A 21073-nucleotide genomic window follows, 5' to 3' on the forward strand; every position below is an offset into this window, starting at 1 on the left:
CATAAGAAGGAACAACAACAAAATCAATTATCTGTATTTTAATTAAACTAGTAATTTCACTGTTACATTGAAATACACTCAGCTCTTTAGACTATTGTTCTAATCTCCTTTAAATTATATATATATATATATATATATATCATAATTTAGGAATTTAAAATTTGTGATTTGAAAAAGTTAAATTTCAAATATAAAAATTTTATTGTATGCAATACAAAGAACACAGTATAGTAAAATATATTTCCTTAATCCATGAGTTGTCGATATCCGAGGAGATGTATAAACATCGAAAACTCATGGGTTAAGGAAATATATTTTACTATACTGTATTCTTTGTATTGCATTCAATAAATTTTCTATATTTGAAATTTAACTTTTTCAAATCACAAATTTTAAATTCTTAAATGATGATTTATTTGCTCTATCTAGTATATTGAGCAATTTTATTTAGCTGGGATAGTCTTATATAAAATATTACATCCAATAATATTTTGTAATACCGATAATCACTGGATTTGCACACCAGTAGATTTATTGTATTTCATTATTCTGAATAATTATATATATATATATATATATATATATATATATATAGAGAGAGAGAGAGAGAGAGAGAGACCAGCCTACCTGTGAACATTGAATCAGTATATGCTATAGCTAGCAATGGAATAGTGACTGTACATAATTTCTGCCTAAACGTGAAACTCGTGGTTTAAAGAAAATATTTTTATCAGTTACGTAAATGGATCAAGAATACATTTTTGTTACATAACAGAAACATTTGTGTGAAAGTATATTAAAATGAAAGAAACATAAATAGATTTCTCTGAGTTGCTTCAACATTAAACCTAATTATACCCCCAATATATGTGCGTATGATTATGTTCACTCGATTTAATATACATATTTAGAAATTATTAATTGACGAAATTTTTATGGCCTTTTTGTTATGATAAGGCGCAGCGGACTAAGTATTATTGTAGCCGTTCAGTGTACAGTTGTGAATGTATACAGATTAGTCACCAAAATACAACATTACTTTATAAGTACAGCGGCTTTTGTAAAAAGTCGCAGTTCTTCGTTTACAAAACCATCGGCGGAAATGACGTCAGATAATTTTTAAGGTACGGATGACCAACACTGTATATAATGTAGTTCTTTTAAGCAAATATAAAATAAAAGTTTTATTAAAACCGTTTTATTTGAACTTTAAAAATAAAACTATAGCATTTCAAATAAAATATTCATGAACTGTTTTTTTTCATCAAACACCAGGTGTTGGCATATAAATAGAACTGTTATAAAGATATTTATTAACTGTCTTCTTAATATATTTATGAAGTGTTTTTTCTAATAATATGTTTATGGGGTGCTATTTAATAAAGCAAAAGAAACAGTTCACAAAGATATTAAAAAAACAGTTCATAAATATTTTAAAACAAAATCTCTTTGGAAATGAAACAGTTCATAAATATTTTATAACGGTTATATTTTTTTTATGTTTGATGTAAATTTTTGATCAAAACTTCTGATGTTTGATCAAAAACCAAACACATCATAAACATATTTTTATTAAAAAAGTCATAATTGTGTTATAAAATTTAAAATAAAGACTGTTTGAATAGACTTTTGGTAAATGTATACTTAGTTTCCACTTTTCTTTTTAACTGACGACCAAATAAGTTTTCAGGTATGCTAAAAACCAATATAGCTTTAAATTTTGTTCGCAAATAAGTTGTTTTCCCGGATATTAAGCAAAGAAAATCCTTTATGTTAAACACCATTTTTATAAACAAAGAAGGGTGACTGCTAACGAACGCTAGTATGGAATTAAAGCACTTTATATTGCATTAAAGTACTTTATATGGCATGAAAGCACTTTATATAGCATTAAGCCACTTTATATGGAAATAAGCAACTTTTTATTGCATCAAGGCATTCTATATGTGTTATATTCCTAAATACTTAGGAAATAAAGACAAACGTGAGTTACACCGAGTGGTATGTGTAATGAGGTTTATTTATAATATAGAAACGTAAGGCTTCTCGCCTAAGGTAAATAGAAGTACATAGTAACAAGTATGGGGAAGAAAGTCTGATAATCAACACGTAAGACTATCCGTCTTACTGCGACTGCTTGTCTGCCGCTATCTGCCGCTGTCTGCCAAACAGTCCAATATATATATACAGTTTGTAACCGGTGTATAGCCAGTTATGTTCCTTCACAACACCTCCCCCTGAAGCTGAAATCTTCCTGATTTTAGCTTAAATACCTCTTCCTTTTAGGGTCAGGGCTTAATCTCCTGGTAACTTTTCTCTTTCTTGCGCTTTTCTTTCTGGTCAGCGTTACCCGGGGTAAAGGTTTCTGTCCAGCCCGTATGGTCGGTTCAGGCGAAATATTCATTGTTTGCGGTACACACGCTGGTTTTGGTATATCAAAAATATCGCACAATGTTTCCATTGGTGTCTCTTCCACATTTGGAGACAGTCTGGGACGTATTTGATTTCTGTGTCTTTTGCAGACAAAACTTAATCCTTGGATGGTATAGACCATGCTCCCAATCCTTTTTTTGATAATACCTTCAACCCACTGATTTCGTCCATTTTGAAAATTTTTGAAATATACATTTTCACCTGGGGAGAAGCACTTGGTATTAAGGTTTTCTTTTTTGAAAACTTTCTTTTTCTCTGGTAGCAGCCTATCGAAGACAGATCTTATCTTTCTTGCAAACATTAGCTCAGCCGGGGAAGAATTGACATTATTATTAGGATTTGGTGTCACCCTGTAAATTGCTAAAAATGTTTGAATACATTGTTCGTCTGTGTCCGTAGTAAGATTTTTCTTAAGTGCCCTTTTAAACGTATCTACAAATTTTTCGGCCAACCCATTCGATCGTGGATGGTACACAGGTGTTGTCATATGTAGAATATTTAGTGAGTCACAGAATTCTTTGAATTCATGAGCAGTAAATGCTGTTCCATTATCGCTCACTAAGGTTTTTGGCACTCCAAAACGGCTAAAAATTTCATTAAGCGCACTCACAGTGTTTTTTGCTGTTGGATGTCTAAACTTAAATATTTCTGGCCATTTTGAAAAAGAATCTACAATAATCAAGTAAAAATAACCATTTATAGGTCCCGCATAATCAATATGCAGACGTGACCAGGGTAGGTCCGTCTTTGGCCATGGCGTCGTTTTTACTGGAGGATCTCGAGCTGCTAATTGACATCCTCTGCATGTCTTGACACATTTTTCAACTTCCTTGTCCATACCAGGCCAGTACACATATCCTCTCATAAGGGATTTCATTCTCGAAATGCCCGGATGACCTGTATGAAATTCCTTCAGAATTTTCCTCTGTAACGTTAGTGGAATTACGATCCTCTCACCATACATGAGCACATCTTCACAGATGGAAAAAGGCGTTGTTTGATCTACCTTTTTATTTTATTTTTTCCATCCCAATTGATTTTTCATTTTCTTAATGAAAATGTCATTTACTGCCTCTTTTTTTATTTTTTCGAAAGTTACCGGAAGTTCACGTATCATATTACACATTGAACTTGTACATTCACTTTCGTCTTTAAGCGCAGCAATTACCGTTTCTTCGAAACTTTAGCTTCTTTTAGGGATCAACCGTGATAATGCATCTGCGTGTCCTAACTTTTTTGAGGATACATGTTCCATCTTAAACTGATAGTTTAAGAGGGTTACAGCCCATCGCTGTAATCGATTCGCAGTATGTGTGGGAATGCCTTTCTTTGATCCAAATATGGTAAGTAGGGGTTTATGGTCGGTTTGCAAAATAAAAGATCGTCCATGGAGAAATCGATTGTACTTTGTAATTCCAAATATTATCGACAGCGCCTCTTTTTCAATTTGGCTGTAATTTTTCTCCGCTGCAACCAACGTTCTTGAAGCATGGGCGATAGCTTTTGTCCTACCATCCTCATACTTGTAAAGTAATACAGCGCCAACACCGTAATCACTGGCGTCCGTTGCTAGTATTAGTTCCTTTTCTGGATTGAAATGTGCCAATGCTAAGTCTGACAGTAGACATCTTTTGATATTTTGGAACGCAGATTCACATTCCTTATTCCAGTTCCATTTAACACCCTTTTTCAGTAACTCGTTAAGAGGAGCTCTTAAATTATGTATGTTAGGGATGTAAATTGCATAGTATTGAACTAATCCCAAAAACGATTTTAATTTTGTCACTGAATCTGGAGCAGGCATCTTTTCAATTGCTTCAGTCCTTTGTGGATCCGGTCTTCGACCCTCTTTGTCGATTATTTGACCTAGATATTTAATTTTTTTCATAAAAAAATCGCATTTTTCTGGGCTCAATTTAAAACCAAATTCCTGTATTCTTTTGAATACTTCTTTTACATGCTTCTTATGATCTTGCAAATTTTCACTTTTAATTAGGATATCGTCAAGGTAGGCCATTGAAAATTCCAACCCTGCCAGCATCGTGTCCATAATTTGCTGGAAAATAGCAGGAGCAACCTTTAATCCAAAAGGAAGCCTCTTTAGCTTAAAAATGCCCTTATGAGTATGTATGCCTAAGTATTTGGAGCATTCATCGCTGATCTTAATTTGCAAGTAAGCATCTGAGAGGTCTATCTTAGAAAAAATTTTTCCTCCGTTAAGCTTAGAGAACAGATCTTCTGCGAACGGAAGGGGATAATTATGGTCCAATAGACAGTCATTTAAACCCGTTGAAAAATCTCCACAGACCCTTATTCTGTTATTTTTTTTCTTTACATACACGGTTGGACTTGCCCAATCTGTGTGGTTAACTTTTTCAATGACTTCCAGTTGTTGAAGTCTATCCAACTCTTTTTCGATTGCGTCCATCGCTGAAAAAGGCACATTCCTTTTAGGTTTGAATACTGGAGTGGCATTTTTCTTTAATTCAAATTTTGCCTCTGTCTTAATACAGAGTCCTAGTCCTTCGGCAAAAACATTGGGAAATTCAGTTTTCAAATCCTTCAGGAAGTCTTCCCTTTGGTTTGCTTTTTCTGCAGTTAAAACGTTACAAAACGAATTTATGGGTTTCTCCCATAAATTAAATAGGACAATCCAATCTACCCCAAACAGGCATGTATTCTTTCCTGGTACGACGTACACTTTGGATTTATGAGTCTGGTTAGCGAATGTCACTTTGCATTTTAATTCTCCCTTGAACTCTAATCTTTTGCCGCACACACTTCTCGCCGTCTTTCTGGTTTTCGTTAATTCAGGTCGACCTATCCTTTTCCATATATCTTCATTTATAATACTAATATCTGCACCGCTATCCAGAAGCAATGTAACCAGATGTCCATTTATCCGAACATCAACATATTTCCGTCTTTCGCAGCTTTTTTCTTTATTCATGCGAAGCGTATTTACATTATCGGTCCCTTGTCTTTTCTTCTGGGCACAGTATGTTCCCTTGTGACCTCTGAGACCACATTCATAACATATTTTGTTCCTAAACCAGCAGGTCTTATTGTTGTGTCTTAAACTACCACAACATTTACACTTTAGCTTTGGGTCTTTGTATCCTTTAAGGATCCTGTGTTCTTGGAACCTGGACTTTCTTGTGGTCCCTTGCCTTTTTACTTGCTGCACCTTAAAAATATTTTTCTCTTCAATGCGAGTGTTGTCTTTCTTTATGTTAATCAGACGTTGACACTCTTCAGTGACTTTTTGCAATGTTATGTTAGGATCCGCCTCCATAATTGTTAGGATCCGTGAACGTATATCTTTGTCCCTTGGTGCTGTGAGACCTTGTACAAAGATTAAACATTTAAATTGGTCTGCGGAAATTTCATTCAATTTAAATGATTCGCATAAACAGTTCACAGTGCAAGCATATTCTAGATAGTCTTCAGCTTCTGCCTTCTGAATGTTCAAACATTTGTATCTAGAGTGAAATAGGCTATCCCTTTTATCAAATATTTTCGACAAGGTACTAATTGTTTCCTCGAACGAAACCTCCTCCGGTTTTTTTGGTAGAATTAGATTTGCATACTTGGTGTTTTCATCAGTACCCAGTTTTTGTAGTAGCAGGGTAACTTTTTCCTCATCGGTCCAGTCTAAACATCTTTTCGTAAAAATTGTTTCGTATCTTCTGTAGTATGCAGGGAAAGTAACACCAGTATCCGGGGAGTAACGAAATTCCGTTAGTGAATTTGAAATACCCTCGGCAGAAAAATTAGTCTTCTTCCCGGTCGACGTTAGAATTAGCTTTTCTAAATTCTTTTGCTGTGTCGACATTTGTCGTTGTAGTATGTTTGTTTGTTCTTGTTGTGCCTCTAAAGTTTTTTGTGTTCTTTCTTGTTGTTGTTGCAGCTGTTGCTGTAGCTGTTGTTGTTGAATTTGTTGTTGTTGTTGTTGTTGCGCTAAAAATTGTTGAGTCATTTTTGTCTGTTCCTGGATGCTAAGGGCTAGAGCCTTAGTTAACTCTGCTAATTGTTCCATGTTAGCTTCTAGTACAAAAATGTCTTTTCGAATTCTACACAATAATTCCAAAGAAAAATCGTAAATTTACGTATATCGTAAATTAGTAGCAATATGCAGACACAACACGTTTCAACAAAGTTCATCCATAGTAATTCAACAGGCTTTGTAAAATAATTCTTTTTTTTTTTTTTTTTTTTTTTTTTTCAACAACGTAAGTTCATACACAAAATATTTCTTACTTCCCACGACAAATAGTTCCAATTATTTATATAAAGGCAATAACAAACAATTCATTTTCCAAAAAAAAAAAAAATATGGCTGCCGTTCCCACGTGGCATAAAATGGTACAATAGTCGTTGTATTTATATTTTTTCTTTCGAAACTCGTAATCCTTTAGTGTAGTTTCGAATTCAACTTGCGACCATTTTTTTTTTTTTTTTTTTTACTTGTCAAAATAAATATAAATTCCACTTTACCTTGAACATGTTTCTATAATTTCTTGTGAGTTCTTTACGAAGAAAAATCCGTACTTTTCGCTACTTTAGGTAGGAAAAATTTTTAAATTCATTGACGCACGTGGTCAAAAATCCTTGTGTAGTTTGTTTTTTTCGTAAAACAAAAAATCCTTGCATTGTACACAGTCCTTGGTACGGTAATTTATCTCTGTTAAGAGAAAGAACATCCTTTCGTCGCCATTGTTATATTCCTAAATACTTAGGAAATAAAGACAAACGTGAGTTACACCGAGTGGTATGTGTAATGAGGTTTATTTATAATATAGAAACGTAAGGCTGCTCGCCTAAGGTAAATAGAAGTACATAGTAACAAGTATGGGGAAGAAAGTCTGATAATCAACACGTAAGACTATCCGTCTTACTGCGACTGCTTGTCTGCCGCTGTCTGCCGCTGTCTGCCAAACAGTCCAATATATATATACAGTTTGTAACCGGTGTATAGCCAGTTATGTTCCTTCACAACAATATGGCATGAAAGCACTTTATATTGAATTAAGGCATTTTATGTGACATAAAAACACTTTAGATGGCATTAAATCACTTTATATTGCATGAAATCACTTTTAATGTGCATGAAATCACTTTATATTGCATTAAAGAACTTTAAATGGCATGAAATCACTTTATATTGCATGAAATCACTTTAAATGGCATGAAATCACTTTATATTGCATTAAAGCACTTTATATGGCATGAAATCACTTTATATGGCATTAAAGCACTTTATGTTGCATTAAGGAATTTTATGTGGCATTAAAGCACTTTATATGACAATAACGCACTTTATATGGCATTAAGAAACTTTATATGACATTAAAGCACTTTATATCGCATTAAGGAATTTTTTGTGGAATTAAGGCATTTTATATGACATTAAAGCACTTTATATGGCATGAAATCACTGTATATGGCATTAAAGCACTTTATATTGCATTAAGGCATTTTATGTGGCATTAAGGCATTTTATATTGCATTAAAGCACTTTATATGGCATAAAATCACTTTATATGGTATTAAAGAACTTTATATGGCATGAAATCACTTTATATGGCATTAAAGAACTTTATATGGTATGAAATCACTTTATATGGCATTAAAGCACTTCACATGGCATAAAGATACTTTGTATGGCATTAAAGCACTTTATATTGCATTAAAGCATTTTATATGGCATTAAAGCACTTTATATGGCATAAAATCACTTTATATGGCATGAAATCACTTTATAGTGCATGAAAGCACTTTATATGGCATTGTTACAGATAGAGAGAGAGACAGAGAGAGAGAGAGAGAGAGAGAGAGGAGAGTAAACGTGGAGGTAGACACGTTTACCAGAACTGAAGGTCAGCTGACCAAATTACGTATGTGTGACGTGGTGGTTGTCTAGATCTGTGAGATTTGATTTGAGCTTTGAAGAAGACGGACGTTTTTCCGTGGTCTCCCCCTCTTAACTGGGGAGGGGGGAGACGAACGCTGACGTGTGTGAAGAAGAACCCACACAAGCAGATTTCACTTCCACCCGCTGCAGGACCTCTGGGGAAAGTGAAATAAAAAAACTATAAAACACATTCATCGTCTTGGAGTGATAAATCTTCGTCAAACAGGTATCAAGTCTCCCTCCAGGATGAGAAATTCCCAGATGGTCCGTTTTGAAGAAGCAGAGGTAGGTTCAGAAATGACATGTCACACACACGATTCCCTTTATGATAATCAAACACACAACCATTTATATTAGAGACAATCATACGCACACGGAATCCTTTGATGTTATACAGTATATACACCCAAACGTAAAAAGTGCCCCTCAATGATTTAAATGGTGCTCCTCAATGATAACCCCAGTGAGAACTCTATGATACCAATATATAGCATATTCAATTTGGCGCCGTAATTGACCAGACCACCTAGCAAGGGTGGGTTTAAAAGAAAAAAAGAAGAAAAAAAGGACTACGGTTGCCACGGGGAAAAAAAATAAAAAAAGAGGACAAGAAAAACAATAAAATGTATGGAAAAAAAGAAAAAGAAATAACAGTAGAAAAAAATACAAATCAACACACACACAACGTAGGGTCCATTAAAACACTAGGCGAATTAGAAAAATAATTAAGAAAAAAAAGAAAAAGAAAAGAAAAGCAATACACACGTACAACCTTTTCACGAAGAAAGAAAAGGAAGACATACAGTCACACAGATGTAAAACTTTATATATAGAAAATAGTTTAAAAAAATGTTTATCGTATTGGGAATTAGCTCGTTATGAACGAAGAAAAATTTCACTTAATGTAAAAATTAAAAAGGAAAAACAAAGAATTGCCTTATTCTGTTTAAAGCAAAGGACCGATGAGACAGTAAGAAAATGTAATGGGAACACGCACAAATGAAATTGTTTGGAAATGTGTCAATCATAACTTGAAATATTTACACCGTTGCAAAAAAAGAGAAAATGGCCATCGCTTGTCTTTAACTGGGTTAAAAAAAGAAAAGAAAGAAAAGAAAAAAAGAATTGATGCTCTTTTTTCAGGCGAGACTGTTCTCTAAATCGTGAATATTGCTTTTCCAGTTTTAACGACATATTTGAACATTTTTTTTAAGGACTGAAGAAGGTTGTTTTATGTAATTAGAAGTTAATGTTCATTGTTAGAAAAGGTGCATTGATGATTTGATATTGTATTATATAATGTATAATTGTTGTTTTCCAGTGGTCTGCAAAATAGTAATGAAAAAAAAAATCAGAAGATTAGATTAAGATAAAATGGTCGGTCTAGTCAAATTAGAATTAAAAAAAGGAGACATAGAGAAAACAATAGGAAGAAATGAAAGAAAAAAGTGACTTTGTGATCGCTTCTAGGATATTTTTGTATTTTTTAATTTATTATTTTTATGTAATTCATGTGTTGTCAAACGGTATTGGCAGAATTTTCTTGTTCTTTGACATGTATTTTTTTTTCGCAGAATGGGGAGGTGAAATCTTTGCTTGTGGGGTCTATTGAAAGAATGCTTAATAAAAGAAAGAACGTGTTGTTAATTAATTAAATAATAATCTTAATAGTAATAATAAAATTAAGAACAAGAGAAAGAAATAAGATTTAAACAGTGTAATAAATAATAATAATAAAAAAAAAAGTTTCGGAAGAGTCCAAGGTTCAGTCGGTATTAATTTCAATTTTCGAAATGTAGAATAAATGTTCTATTCGACATGAGTGACGTTTTGACCACATAAGTAAGGGAGAGAAAAAAGGATAAATATAGGATTAAATAAACTATATGAAGAAATGAAAGAAAAAAGTGGGGCGTGAATGGAATTTAATTTCTGTGGCAAGCATGTTAGAATTTTGGAGAGGTGTTGAATTACATGGGTAGTTATTAATTTCATTATTCTCGAGAAATGATTCGAATTTTATTTTTTTTTATCGTGATTTCTATTGATTTCGAGTAGAATCAACATGGAGCAACTTTGAGTACTTCATGTGTGGAAATCCGATGTTTTCCGTGAAGCTATGTGTCTTCAAGGCAGGTTGCGCTTACCGACTTTGGAAAAAAGAGTTTTTTCTGACATAGTAGTAAACGGAATGTATTCTGTCCAGCGTGAGCGGATCTAGTTGTTATCAACTTTAGGGAGCAAATGAAATGCCCTCTGACATGGTGTAAGGGGCAGAGGGGGTGCAATGGCTGACGTGGCCATTATGTTACGAATCGCTCAAGAGAAGATGAATGAAATATGTATGCAAATACTTAGGAAAATAGAAGGCTACCCACCATATGGAATGTTAAGAGGTTTTTTGTTTCCCACAAAATACTAGTAATAAGCGTAGGCTTATGATGAATAGGATAAGGCTTGGGATGGAAAAATTTTTTTTGTGTGCTATCTATGGGAAGAAAAGCTGATCTGTAAAGCTAATGACGATGATAGTCCGTTTTGAAGAGGCAGATGGACCTCGATTTTATTATTCGGTTGATTGCCGAGAATTTATCGATCACACGTAGTGTCGACGGGAGTAAAGGATGCTCCTGAAATTCTGATTTAAATTATGAAGAGACCATGGGGTCACAGGGAGTTGTTGACCTTCGAGGGCGCAAGGATTAGCGCCACATGGTATTATTTGTTGATATTATTTTACTTAGTATATTGAATAAAGGTATGACAGTTTTCTTTGCCAGTGGGGTGAGCATATATATCCCATTCTTAGTAAATGTGAGAAGTAGAAAATGTATGCCTTCGCCATACATTTTGATAAAAAGGGGGGAAGGAATGTTACAGAGAGAGAGACAGAGAGAGAGAGAGAGAGAGGAGAGTAAACGTGGAGGTAGACACGTTTACCATAACTGAAGGTCAGCTGACCAAATTACGTATGTGTGACGTGGTGGTTGGCTAGATCTGTGAAATTTGATTTGAGCTTTGAAGAAGACGGACGTTTTTCCGTGGTCTCCCCCTCTTAACTGGGGAGGGGGAGACGAACGCTGACGTGTGTGAAGAAGAACCCACACAAGCAGATTTCACTTCCACCTGCTGCAGGACCTCTAGGGAAAGTGAAATTAAAAACTATAAAACACATTCATCGTCTTGGAGTGATAAATCTTCGCCAAACAGGTATCAAGTCTCCCTCCAGGATGAGAAATTCCCAGATGGTCCAACATCGAAGAGGCAGAGGTAGGTTCAGAAATGACATGTCACACACACGATTCCCTTTATGATAATCAAACACACAAACATTTATATTAGAGACAATCATACGCACACGGAATCCTTTGATGTTATACAGTGTATACACTCAAACGTAAATGGTGCTCCTCAATGATAACCCCAGTGAGAACTCTATGATACCATTATATAACATGCCTTACTTTATATTGCATGAAATCACTTTATATTGCATGAAATCACTTTATATGGCATTAAAGCCCTTTATATTGCATTAAGGCATTTTATGTAGCATGAAAGCACTTTATATGACAATAAAGCACTTTATATTGCATTAAGAAACTTTATATAGCATTAAAGCACTTTATATTGCATTAAGGCATTTTTTGTGGCATTAAAGCACTTTATATGGCATTAAGGCACTTATCCTAAATCAACGGTTATGACTTTTGCCCATTTTAAACAGGCTAAAACATTGATTGTTTTAATAATCATCAAAGTTATAATAAATATTTGCGAGTAATTCTAATGTCTTTAAACTGTCTAATATTGAATCTAATGCAATAAAACACTGTTAAATACTTTCAATAGTAAAATACTAAAGTATGTAAAAATAACTGTTATGGTCTTCGATTTCTTTTATGTCCCAATTACAAAAACAAGTAGATGTAAAATTGATCAAGTATATTTTTACATTAGAAAATAATATTGTTTTTTTTTTTAAATTCGAAAATAGTTTCAAATTACAATGTAACTACAATAAAAATTTGTGACGCTAAAATCGTACATGGTCTTTATTATCTTCGGTTATGTATCGTTTTGTTTATAATAGAATTCTTTTGAAAGTAATATACAGAAAGGTAAAAAAAAAAATGAAATACGGAAAAAAAGATTTGTAAAATGCCAATGTAAAAAAAAATTATAAATCACAATCTGGATTTGGTTACGCATCGTAAAACAAGACTGACTGGGCACTTTTAACGCGCAAGCAAGAAGATTTAAGTTTTATATTATGCTTCTTTGATTTGAAGCCAGAATGTAGAGTCTTTCTAAACTTCTTGTCCGGCTGATGGAGATATAGAACATACCGTAACTGAAGTAGTCTGATGTCAGGTCTACGCCAATAGTTTTAAAGGTCTGACCTTGACTTTTATTTATGCTTTTTGCAAAACACACCTTAACAGGAAACTGGATGTTCAGAGTCAGATGGAACTAAGGGATCCTTGGCAGTAGAACTGTTTCGCCTTTGTAGGGACCACAAGAAATAGTGGCCTAAAGTACATTTGTGTGCAATCTGGTGAGAACACATCTGGTTCCCTTAGTTGTTTTTGGCGGTTCCAAAATCGAAGAATCCTGACTGGGGATCCAATTTTGAGATTTAAAATGTGAGGAGGCATTCCAGATAATTCAAAAGAGTTAAAAACTCTACATGGAAATGAACAGCTTCATATTCATTAGTAGCCGAATCAACTGACTTGTATTCCTTTGTGTCTCCTGGAAATTCATTCATTATTGAATTGTTCAAATTATTCACATTGCTGTTTAATGGCGAAATAATAGCCACCCCAGCAAACCATTCTAGTGGTTTTCCATTGTTTTGCAGATCCGGGTAGATTTTGTCTTTCAGTTGCTTTTGATTATTTTTCTGGGGTAACTGATACCCCTATTCCTGTCTTCATATGGACTCTCCCATCGCTGTGAAAGGCAGCCATTTTGGACTCTCTAATCAGAGATTCCATGGCAGCCTAATCGTTGACATGACTTTACAGACTCTCCTGTTTGATATTGTGAACCCCTAAAATAAGGTCACAACATCTGGCGACGTAGGAATGAAAAAACCTCACAAGGACACTTTCCTTTGGACTAATAATCAAAAACGTCTGTTTTCCTATTTTTCTGACTCAACTTTAAATTTTTCTACCAGCTTTGAAAAGTTCAACAAGTTTACTTCTTTTTTTCAACAACAAGAAAAAAAAAGAAAGTTATCGCCAAACCAAAACTGTGAGCAGAAAAAATATATATTGCTGTCCTAATCAATTTCTTGTTTTAAAACGAGATAGATTACATTCTATGCTGGAAAAAGGAAGTTATTGGTGAACTTGAATTTACGCTTTTGTATTTTTGAACACACGTGTTTCCTATTTTTCTGATTCAACTTTAAAAAGTTCAACAAGTTTACTTCTTTTTTTCAACAACAAGAAAAAAAAAGTTATTGTTGAACTTGAATTTACGCTTTTGTATTTTTGAACACACGTGTGGTTAGCTGGCAAGCAACCATTTTTTTCTCTGTTACGGTGAACGAGAAAAATAAAAACAGAAACAGAAAAGTCATAAAACCGACTCTACATAGGACACTTGCATCTAACCCACAATTATTTATTGAAACAAGTTCTACCAAGGTGCCAATGTGGATATGTACTGACCATAAAAGCATATTCGAGGATTGTAAAAATACAACTCTATAAAAGGAAAATATTTCAGCAACAACAACAACAAAAGGAAATTAGAAAAATACTGAAAGTCGAAACTAAAAAAGTTTATGGACTTCAAAAAAAAAAAGAGAAAAAATTGGTAACTTTAAAATATTTTTTTCTCTCTCTGATATTTCTTAAATACTTTTGATGTTGGCAAAATTCTCTGACTTCAACAAATATTACAGTTATTCACTATTTTTTTCCTTTCATGAAACTAAACAAAAACTTTCAAGTGTCTTATTACATTTTCTGCTAAGATACAACACGGAACTTTTTTTTCTTTTCCTTCTGTCCCTCCTCGTGTGTGAATATTTATTTCATATATCATCTTCATAAAATTGTTTTTTTCTTGGTGAAATTTCTCAGACCTAGAAATTCGGAGACTAGTTATTTTTCAACATGGAAGAACTTTCAAAACAAATAGCTGCTATGATACGGTTGCAGCAAACTCAGTTCTCCGAAAACAAAAGCAAAGAGAAGAAGAAAGAAAGCAAATGGAGGAGGAAAAACGACAAAGAGAAGCAGAAAGGTTCGAAGAAAGAGAAAAAATAAAACGAAGAGAAGAAGAAAGAGAAGAAGAAAGAAAACAATTTAATTCCCAAATACTTGAAATGCAAAAACAAGCAAAGAGAAAGTTGGAAATATTATCTAAGGTTATATCTAAAAAAGACAGTAGAGAGTCAGACAAGGACGTTTTTTCCCAAACTGCAATCTGGTCAGCGTTGGAAATTTTTCAGTACCGGCCTGATGAAGAATTAACTGTTGAAGCCTATTTCCGCAGATTCGGCGACGTGTTCAGAATTGATTGTAAAACTTGGAGCGAGCAGATGAAGGTTCGTCTCTTGCAACAAAAATTGGGAGCCATGGAACATAGTAAGTTCGTGGACTATATACTGCCAAAACAGACGAACGAATTGTCATTTGACGAGGCTGTAAAATCCTTAATGGAGTTATACTGCTCGAAAACTAGTTTATTCCATAAGAGATGGAAATGTATAAACCTGACTCGCAAAGAAGACCAAGATTACACAACATTTGCGTCAGTCGTGAACAGGCATTGTGATAATTTTAAATTATCTTCGTTAACAGCCGACAATTTGAAGGTCTTGATTTTTATTCAAGGGTTAGTCTCAACCAAGGACGCTGAAATCAGACGCAGGGCATTGAACACACTCGAAAAGGAACCGGACATTACCCTTCAAAAATTGGCTGAGGAATGCCAAAAAATTATTTCTGAGAAACAGGACTCCAGAAATATAGAAGAGGCAAATGTATCATACATCAAGAAAGTGCAAAATAAAAAACCGTTCTTCCCAAAAAGTCAAGTGAAAACCAAACGCAATACTCAGGAAACATATCAAAATAAGCCTGATTTACCACGTTACCCATGCCGAGGATGTGGAGAACTCCACTGGCAGAAGGATTGTCCTTACCGGTCCCGTAAATGCGATCTATGCAGACGCAATGGCCACAAAGCCTCGCATTGCAGAGTAAAAGGACCTCGCAAGAGTTACGTCAAAACGACGAGAATTCTAGGGAAAGATGAAAATGTACGGAAGTACGTAATAGTCAAAATCGGGTGCAAAAACGTAAAGCTTCAACTTGACAGTGGCTCAGATTTGTCCATAATAAACTATAATACTTGGTGTAAAACTGGCAAACCAAAAATGAGACAAACCAACAGAGTGGCTCACTCGGTAATGGGAGAACGCATTATGTTTGAAGGCGAAGTCACTACAAATTTAACATTGAAGGGCAAAACTTTAACACTAAAAATGTTTGTGTTAAAGAAATCAAATAATCTTTTCGGGACAAACTGGATTCAACAATTTGAACTCTGGGACTCGCCCAGGAGCGATTTTTGTCAGAAAATAGACAGCCCTACAGCCGAAGCAAAAAAACTTAAAGAAAGACTTGATGGAGTCATTTCCTTATATTTTTTCGGGCAAATTAGGCTACTGCACAAAAATGAAGGCGAAGTTCGAATTAAAAGATAACATCACCCCGGTTTTTAAAAAGAAACGCAGCATACCATTTGCCTCCATACAAAAAATTGACGAGGAACTAGATAGACTCGTCAAGGCAGGAATACTGACCCAAGTCGACTACAGCGAGTGGGCTGCCCCCACTGTATAGGTAAAGAAAGAATCAATAGATATTAAAGTCTGCGCAGACTTCTCGACAGGGTTGAATGCAGCACTAAGGGATCACCACTACCGCTACCTAGCCCGGAGAAAGTATTTACGAAACGCAATGGAGGAAAGATTTTCTCAAAACTAGATTTAAGCGAAGAATACCTACAAATCCCCATGGAAAAAGAAAGCTCCAGACTCTTGTGTATTACCACCCACAAGGGACTGTTCAAGTTTAATAGGTTAGCTTTCGGGATCAAGATCGCCCCGGCTATCTTTCAGCAAATAATCGACACTATGTTGAGCGGCTTTGATTTTTCTATAGGATACCTAGATGACATTCTAGTAAAAAGTGAATCTATAGAATAACATAAGACATTTTTTTCGGGTATTTGAAAAATAAGTGAGTATGGCTTCACACTGAAAGACACTAAATGCGAATTTTTCCTCAACCAAATTAAATACCTTGGTCAGATAATAGACAAGAACGGTAGACGGCCCGATCCTGAAAGACCCACAGCGATAAGAAATATGCCTGAGCCACATAACTTAACAACTTTGCAGAGTTTTTTAGGCTTAGCCAACTATTATCAAGCTTTTATTCCAAACCTGCATACTTTACCTGCACCCCTAAACGAGCTACTTAGGAAGGACAAAGTTTGAGATTGGACCACAGAATACCAGACTGCATTCGAAAAGCTAAAAAACGTGCTCACATCAGAACTGTTCCTGACCCATTATAATCCGAAACTGGACATAATCGTCGCTAGTGACGCTAGCGCATATGGAATCGGCGCATGCATCCTACATAAAATGCCTGATGGTTCAACGAAACCAATAGCACATGCGTCTAGAAACCTACTACCGGCGGAAAAGAATTATTCCCAAATAGAGAAAGAATCTCTAAGTATTATTTTCGCTGTGACTAAATTCAATAGATTTTTACATGGAAGACATTTTAAGCTTCAAACGGACCATAAGCCGCTCATCGCTATCTTTGGTTCAAGAAAAAGATTGCCTACACATACGGCAAACAGACTGCAAAGATGGGGAACAATCCTACTCAATTACGACTTCGAAATAGAGTTTCTACCATCAAAGAAGTTAGGACATGCTGACGGCCTATCCCGTTTAATACCAAAAACTGGAGAACCGCTTGAGGATTCTGTTATCGCATCACTTCAATCAGAGAAGGACTACAGTTTGATTCTATGTAACACAGTGAAAGAACTTCCGGTGACCCTAGACGAAATAAGAAAAGAAGCCGAGAGTGACGATTTTATAAAAGAAACCAAAGCAAAACTGGAATCGGATGAACAAGTAGCAGAAGCTTTCTCAGTGTGCGACCAGGTTCTACTATACAGAGATAGAGTAGTTATTCCAGCGACCCTACATAAAAAAATCCTCAAGGATTTTCACACAGGACACCCTGGCGCCACTAGAATGAAGAGCCTCATGCGTTCATACGTGTACTGGAAAAGCATGGACAAGGACATTGAAGAAAAAGTGAAATCATGCAGAGGATGTGCTCTAGCTGCGAAAGCACCACCTATTCAATTCAATCCATGGCCCAAAGTCACGAATACATGTGGACTATGCAGGACCACTTGATGGATACTACTACCTTATAATAGTGAACAGTTTTTCCAAGTGGCCCGAAGTCTTTAGATGTAAGAGCCCAACTACGGACTTCACCATAAAAACTCTTCATGTTATTTGCACGATTCGGAGTGGTCGACTGTTTAGTGTCAGATAACGGCACTCAGTTTACGTCCGAGGACTTTAAAGAGTTCATTAGAGACTTCCAAGTGGACCACATTACAACTCCGACATACCACCCCAGGTCAAACGGCCAGGCGGAAAGATTTGTGGACACACTGAAGAGATCTTTGAAGAAGGCTAAGGACACGCCATCCGAAAAGGCCTACAACAATTTCTTCAGGTGTACCGCATAACGCCCAACGAAAACACATGATCCCAGATGTCTCCAGCGGAAGTAATGTTTGCAAGGAAAATACGGCCAGTTTTTGATAAGTTATTACCAAAACAGGTAAAACACACCAAGCTGACGATACCCAAGAAGAACTACATGCCGGGAGAAAAGATATTTTTCCAAATGCATAAAGATAATAGTACCTTCTGGGAGCGGGGAACGATCATTAACAGGATCGGTCGTATGGTCTATATGGTGGAAGGACCACATTCCACACATAAAAAACACTTAACCCAAATTCGCAAACGCACTTCAGACGAGCCAAGTGAAATTCCATCTGAAGAAGAGACGATGGACCTCCTATGAAGCATTTGATCTGGAACCTCCTCAAACCAGTACGGAAATACGTCGCTCCACTAGAAAAAGGAAGCTGACGGACCCCTTGGAAGTAAACCCTAAGAGAAAAAATTATATTTCAGGGAAATAAATCTCCGGAGGGGGGTGTTCTGGGGTAACTGACACCCCTATTCCTGTCTTCACATGGACTCTCCCATCGCTGTGAAAGGCAGCCATTTTGGACTCTTTAATCAGAGATTCCATGCCAGCCTAATCGTTGACATGACTTTACAGACTCTCCTGTTTCATATTGTTAACCCCTAAAATAAGGTCACAACAGTTATTGACACATTTACCAAGCTCGGTCGGAATCTTCATTGTGTCAGGTGGAGAAGTGATTGGAAACAGACCATTACCAATTTGGAGAAGCAATATTTAGAAGTCGGCTGCAGCCGTGTTGTCAGAGATATAGGCTCTCATATTAGAGGTCAGTCTCTTCATCATAAGATGCCTCCAGAGATACGACTGTTTCAAACTTGCATTGACAATGTTAGCTCTTGTGCCATTTTTAACTACTTGGAAGATTTGACGGAAATCACCGCAAAATTAGGTGGGAATGCCACCCATGGTATTCTTGTTTCCTGTGATGTCTTGCAATGTTCGGTCAATTGCTTCATAAGCACTCCTGTGTGTCACTGGGGCTTCGTCTACAATTATTGCTGAGGTATCTCGAATTATATTTGCCAAGGCTGAGGTACCAGTAATTGTGCAAACTGGCTGATCCATTCGATGAGTATCCAAGGGTACTTTAAAAGTGATGTGAAGACTACGGCCAACTTGTAGTAGGGTGGCAGCAATGCCACTGGATGCTGTGGCAAGCCCAATCCTTCCCATGGATCTAATTTTTGCAAAGATCAAATTGATGACAAAAGTCTTGCCCGTGTCACCTGCAGCATCAAGAAATATGTTTTTGTTCATCTCACCTTGTGCTTCCAACATGAATGAATGAAGTGTAAACTTCTCTTTGAGAATCTGTAAGTTTTCTTGCATATTTTCTGCTTGTAGGAAAAGTTCTTTACGATTATAATTTACTTCACGTTGATGTTGTCTTACGAGTATTTCATCTTCTTCGGTGCAGGTACTCCATAGCTTGCCAATGGTTGACCGCACATAAGGAGAACTTTTTCCTAGATTAGACAGAGAGTTTTATTGTAGATGTACTCATTAAAATCTGCTTCTGGATTGTTAACTTCTCGCCTGTGTCTGTGAAGAATGTCCTCAGAAATTATATAACGAAAAGTCATCCAGATCTCAAGAGGATTACTTGGCTCGCAGGCCGTTAAAACTATCACAAAAAGGCTTCGCAAATTCGAAGATGATTGAGTGGTACTTGCCTCTCCTGCTGCTTGATGCAAGTGATGGTCATTTTCCAGAAGGCCTCGGGCAAGGCATACTGCACTGTATGTTTCAAAAATTTGACCATTGTATGCTCGCAAATCTTGAAATGAAGTTGGACCAGCAACCTCATTGAGCAACAGGCGTAAGAAATAACCCTCTTCTCTTAGACTAATCGTGTAGATTCTTCCAATGTGTGGCGCCTTCCATACATCATTATTTTCAGTTCCTTCAACTTGTACCTTACGCATTGTTCTGTTCCATTTTTTTTGATAATTTGTTGCAAGTGTAACACTCAGCGACTTCTACATATTTGAGGCCCCTTGCAAAATAATCCTCATGGAAGAGTTGAAAAAATGATGTCAAAGTTGTGGCAGGCGGTGGGTCTTGGGCTTCATCCAGAGCGGAATCAGCTGAGAACATAATACGCTGCCCATTTTCAAGATGAACAGAAAGTTGTACAATTGGAGGGAGATATTCATGAATGGGATGTTCCAATATCCTCCAGGCCGCCTCTGAAGTGCCAACATACTTTGCATTCTGAAACTGTTGGATCTCATACACAATGTGACTTTGAACTTGGTCCTGTTGGTTAGCTGCTCCATCTGTTTTTTGTAGCTCAAACACTGCTTGTTCACATCCATTGTTCACGTATTTAGGGACGTATTTGATGCTTTGGACCGAGCTGCAAATTTCTACATTAATGTGAGCATTGAACTGTTGAAGGGAACAATCCATTGGTTTGTTATTTCTTGATGAACATATGAACCATTTTTCTTTATCTTATATAATGTTATGACCCTTTAGGCTGTGGTCATAGCGTAGTATCTGTTAACTGTGGCAAGCGGGAGTAATGGCCAAAACATTTTTATTATTGTTATTGTATTCTTGTTAATTGATTTGAGCGACGGATGGTCGCTGGAGCAGTTATTATGATTAGAAGAATAAACAATTAAATTGCGAAAGAAATGATTGACGTGTAAATTGCACATAGAATGCGAAAATAGAAAATAGATGTAAACATTCTTTTTGATTTGCATAAACAAATAACTAGTTGTGGATTAGATTGGTATGAGACAAGTAATTAGGTGACGTAAGAGAACACGTGAGGCGGTGAGTTTTGGAGTGATTGGGAGAGTTGAGGATTGACCACCAGAGCAGACAGACGTAGACAAGGGTGGACAGACAGCTGGGA

At 35.9% G+C, this 21073-nt stretch overlaps 1 protein-coding gene across 1 annotated transcript; it reads right to left on the bottom strand.

Annotated features, from left to right (window-relative positions):
• Positions 1-20121: 20121 nt before the first annotated feature.
• Positions 20122-20616, bottom strand: LOC145291591 (uncharacterized). Its single transcript, XM_080137668.1, has one exon. The coding sequence runs from the start codon at positions 20614-20616 to the stop codon at positions 20122-20124; it is 495 nt and encodes a 164-aa protein (XP_079993794.1).
• Positions 20617-21073: the final 457 nt, after the last annotated feature.

This window comes from Euprymna scolopes, chromosome 12 (genome assembly GCF_053919585.1).
Source record: "Euprymna scolopes isolate OS-2025 chromosome 12, ASM5391958v1, whole genome shotgun sequence".
Taxonomy (NCBI): domain Eukaryota; kingdom Metazoa; phylum Mollusca; class Cephalopoda; order Sepiida; family Sepiolidae; genus Euprymna; species Euprymna scolopes.